The following is a 3,279-nucleotide window of genomic DNA, read 5'->3' as shown; positions in this document are numbered from 1 at the left end:
AAACTCATACAGGTTTGGAAATACATAAGGGTGAGTAAAAGTTCATTTTTGGGTGAACTAACCCTTTCATTTTGTGGCCATTTATTACTTGTGTTTTTGGCCTATACTTCGTTCTTCAAACCCTTCCATAAGTTAGTTAGCTGTAGCACGTTTCGCTATGTGAGTTTTTCAGGTACTAGAAGTGAGGTGGCCCCCTCTTGTGGCTGGATCAATTTAGTACACTTAAAATGTGCTCATCCTGCAGTGCATAGCTATTACTGGACTAAATTCAGAGATCTGCAGGTCATCATATTTAAGCTCTGGGTCTCATATATTAGAGTATCTACAGACTAAGTTTCATCATTTACCTTTATGAAGTCTTGATAATTTCTCTACAGTTCTGAGAATTACTATCCTTGATCATGTCTGTATTAGTTGCCTTGTTTTCGTCCTGAATGTAAAAAAAGGAGTAATGCTGCCTTAAAGGGATAGTTCACCCAAAAATGAATATTCTGTCATTTACTCGCCCTCGTGTCGTTCCAAACCTGTATGACTTTATTTCTATTGTAGAAAACAAAAGATGATGTTTTGAGGAATGTTGGACTTTCACTAAATGGAAAAAAACAACAACTCAACGTGATATTTTTCAAAATATGTTCTGTGTTTCATTGTAGAATTAAAGTCATGCAGGTTTGGACCAATATGAGGCTGAGTAAATGATGACAGAATATAAATTCTTAGGCGAATTATCCCTTTAAAGAAGCACTTGGTATTTTGTTCCTTATTAAACATTATTTGCTTAAAGAAATAAATAGTATTTAAGCAAAGTTTAAAATGGTGTCCACTCACATGAGATGAAGACAGTTACATCTGTGACCTAATGAAATCTGATTTATTTTAGAGGGAGCGGGTCACTTCATGAGGATAGACATGCTGAGAGCCTCTGAACTGCCTGCTTTATCTCGGTAACCTTTCTGGAGACTTTCCATCGTGTAATAAATTAACCAGGACTGACCCAATATTGTCTCATATTTGTCTGCTGTCTTTAATCGACACGGCTCAGGATAGTCACTGTAGGGTTTGAGAATGTGGCCGAATTATTTCCACAACATGATGCATGATGGGATACACTACACGCTCCAGAGCGCTATTCTCATATAAGTGTTCAAGTGGTCAAGTGCAAAGACCGCAAGTGTGGGCATTTGGACAAGGCAAGTGTGGATTTAGTGTGCGTTAAGGGCACTGCGCTCTGGCGTTTTTAAGACCTGGGACAGTCTTGCGCACTTATTTGCTGTCGCATGCACGCGCTCTCAAGTGGCCAAGACTGCAAGTGTGGGTATTTGAACAAGGGGACTGAGTTTTCCGGTTCAGAACAGCTGAACTGAGTTAGTTCATTCGACTCTGAGTAGGTTGACTCTGAGTTAAGCGTGTGCACCATGTCTATGAAAAGCCACGATCAATGGCGCAACAGCGCCTCGACACATCCTGACAGAAACTCCAGCGATGGTCTATCCACAATGCCAGAACTTCCTAGAGGTTCAGGCGGTCACCATATCTCTTTCGTTGCTCATCATGTGGTTCATGGAGATGTGTGTTCGCGGATACCTGGCCGTCAGGTGAGATGTGTGTGTGTGTGTGTGTGTGTGTGTGTGTGTGTGTGTGAGTGTGAGTGTGAGTGAGTGTGTCCGTGTGTGTGTTTTAGAAACTGAGAGACTGAATGAATCTCTGTTATGCCGCAGGCAGTATATGGATGCTGTGGTTGCCTTGGTAACGCTGATGCTGGATACAGGATTGCCCTGCTTCCGCGGTCAGACCATCAAACTGCTCAAGTGAGTTCACAACAACTAACAGTGGAGCAGAAGGGAAATGAGATTTATATTTGATTCATACTGGAAGACATATTTGATTTATATTGAAAAAAATTAATGTTTAGAAAAATCAAGCTAAAAAAAAATAGAGGATTTGAATGAGATTAATTATTACTGACTTTTTGAAATATTAAACACAAATCATGAAACATGGAAAATTAGTGAGTTTTTACAGAATTATTACAGACTTATTAAGAAAGCATCATAACAGATGGCAAGAAAATCTCCAGAAACACCCACATTAATGAGATATTTATTTAATGGAGACGAATGAGATTTATGGTTTTCCTTGATTGTAAATTGATTATTAGGCAATTGAATATTAGGCATTTTTTTAAGTTTGCTCTTGAAAAATATTAGAAATTTTATCAAATATCAAATCGACATTTTATATAACTGTTATTGTTATTTTTGTTTTTTTTTTATTATTTTTTTATTTATTTATTTATATAGTTTGCTTGTTTGTTTGTAGAGATATTGTTAAATTATTGTATGCAATTCATTAAAATATTATTATGATTATTTAAAATGTATTACTTGAGTTTAATTAATTAATTAATTAATGGATAGCTTGTAGTTTGTTGATATGAAGTGAATCATGTGTGTTGTATAGGCAGCGTTTTAACCCTGGAGTGAGTGAGAAGGAAGCAGCAGCTTTTATCATCAAAGTCATTCAGAACTGCTTCCTGAGCAGCAGGTCAGTGTCTCTCACACACATTAATGCATGTCATTTCCCCGACATGTTTCAGTAGAAAAAACTTCTTGTAATATAAATAAGATGGCATGAAATGTTTTTCATTTGTTCCAGGAGCAAAACGTATGACATGATCCAGTACTATCAGAACCAGATCCCCTACTGAAGGCCAGAGAAACCTGAGTGTGTGTATGTGTGTGTGTGTTTCTCTTACTGTCTCTTAATGCTAAATTGCACTGCTGTCTCGGTCTGGTGTGTTTGTGCACTTTATACACCTGAAATGTGTTTGCATGAATTTATTCGCACTGATATCAGCACTTACAAGACGTTTTCTGCACGTCACACTGTCTGCTGCATGATGGGCTTTGCAGTATGTGACTGTTTATTGATCAGTTGATCATACAGTGTGACTAATCTTTGTTTGCTCATTTATACGGATCGATTTTCTACCTCTCTTTCTGTTCTAATCTGTTAGTTTGGATTATTTATTCTGTGTGTGTGATATTTAATAAATGCCCACAGTAGTCGCCTGTACACTTTTGTAATCTGGCATTTTGTGCATTTAATGTAAAAACGAGTGAGTCTTCAATTTCAGTGCATTCAATATCAAACTCATTTGAGCTCCACAATCGCTTCCTTTAATCAGTCTGTCCCAGCGGGCACCTTGATGTTGAAAAAACAAACATTGACATCAAACATTGACGTCAAAAATGCAAATCAAACCTCTTCACATCCACA

The 3,279-nt window shown here is 37.4% G+C and overlaps 1 protein-coding gene across 1 annotated transcript; it reads left to right on the top strand.

The window, feature by feature from the left end:
- Window positions 1–1,555: 1,555 nt before the first annotated feature.
- pi4kab (phosphatidylinositol 4-kinase, catalytic, alpha b) lies at window positions 1,556–2,850 on the top strand. The gene is made up of 4 exons (XM_016491173.1): window positions 1,556–1,595; window positions 1,719–1,808; window positions 2,461–2,544; window positions 2,656–2,850. Exons 1-4 carry the CDS (start codon window positions 1,561–1,563, stop codon window positions 2,705–2,707), a joined length of 261 nt encoding a protein of 86 aa, XP_016346659.1. The 5' UTR covers window positions 1,556–1,560; the 3' UTR covers window positions 2,708–2,850.
- The last annotated feature ends 429 nt before the right edge of the window (window positions 2,851–3,279 follow it).

The sequence above is a fragment of the Sinocyclocheilus anshuiensis genome, unplaced genomic scaffold (assembly GCF_001515605.1).
Source record: "Sinocyclocheilus anshuiensis isolate Anshui unplaced genomic scaffold, SAMN03320099.WGS_v1.1 scaffold614, whole genome shotgun sequence".
NCBI classification, from domain to species: domain Eukaryota; kingdom Metazoa; phylum Chordata; class Actinopteri; order Cypriniformes; family Cyprinidae; genus Sinocyclocheilus; species Sinocyclocheilus anshuiensis.
Note: the sequence above shows the minus strand (reverse complement) of the source record. Positions and strands in the feature narration are given on the sequence as shown.

Coding starts and splice junctions, on each gene's coding strand:
- pi4kab (XM_016491173.1), top strand. CDS start 1,561: ATGGAGATGTGTGTTCGCGGATACCTGGCCGTCAG. Junction 1,596..1,718: donor CGCGGATACCTGGCCGTCAG/GTGAGATGTGTG, acceptor GTTATGCCGCAG/GCAGTATATGGATGCTGTGG. Junction 1,809..2,460: donor CAGACCATCAAACTGCTCAA/GTGAGTTCACAA, acceptor TGTGTTGTATAG/GCAGCGTTTTAACCCTGGAG.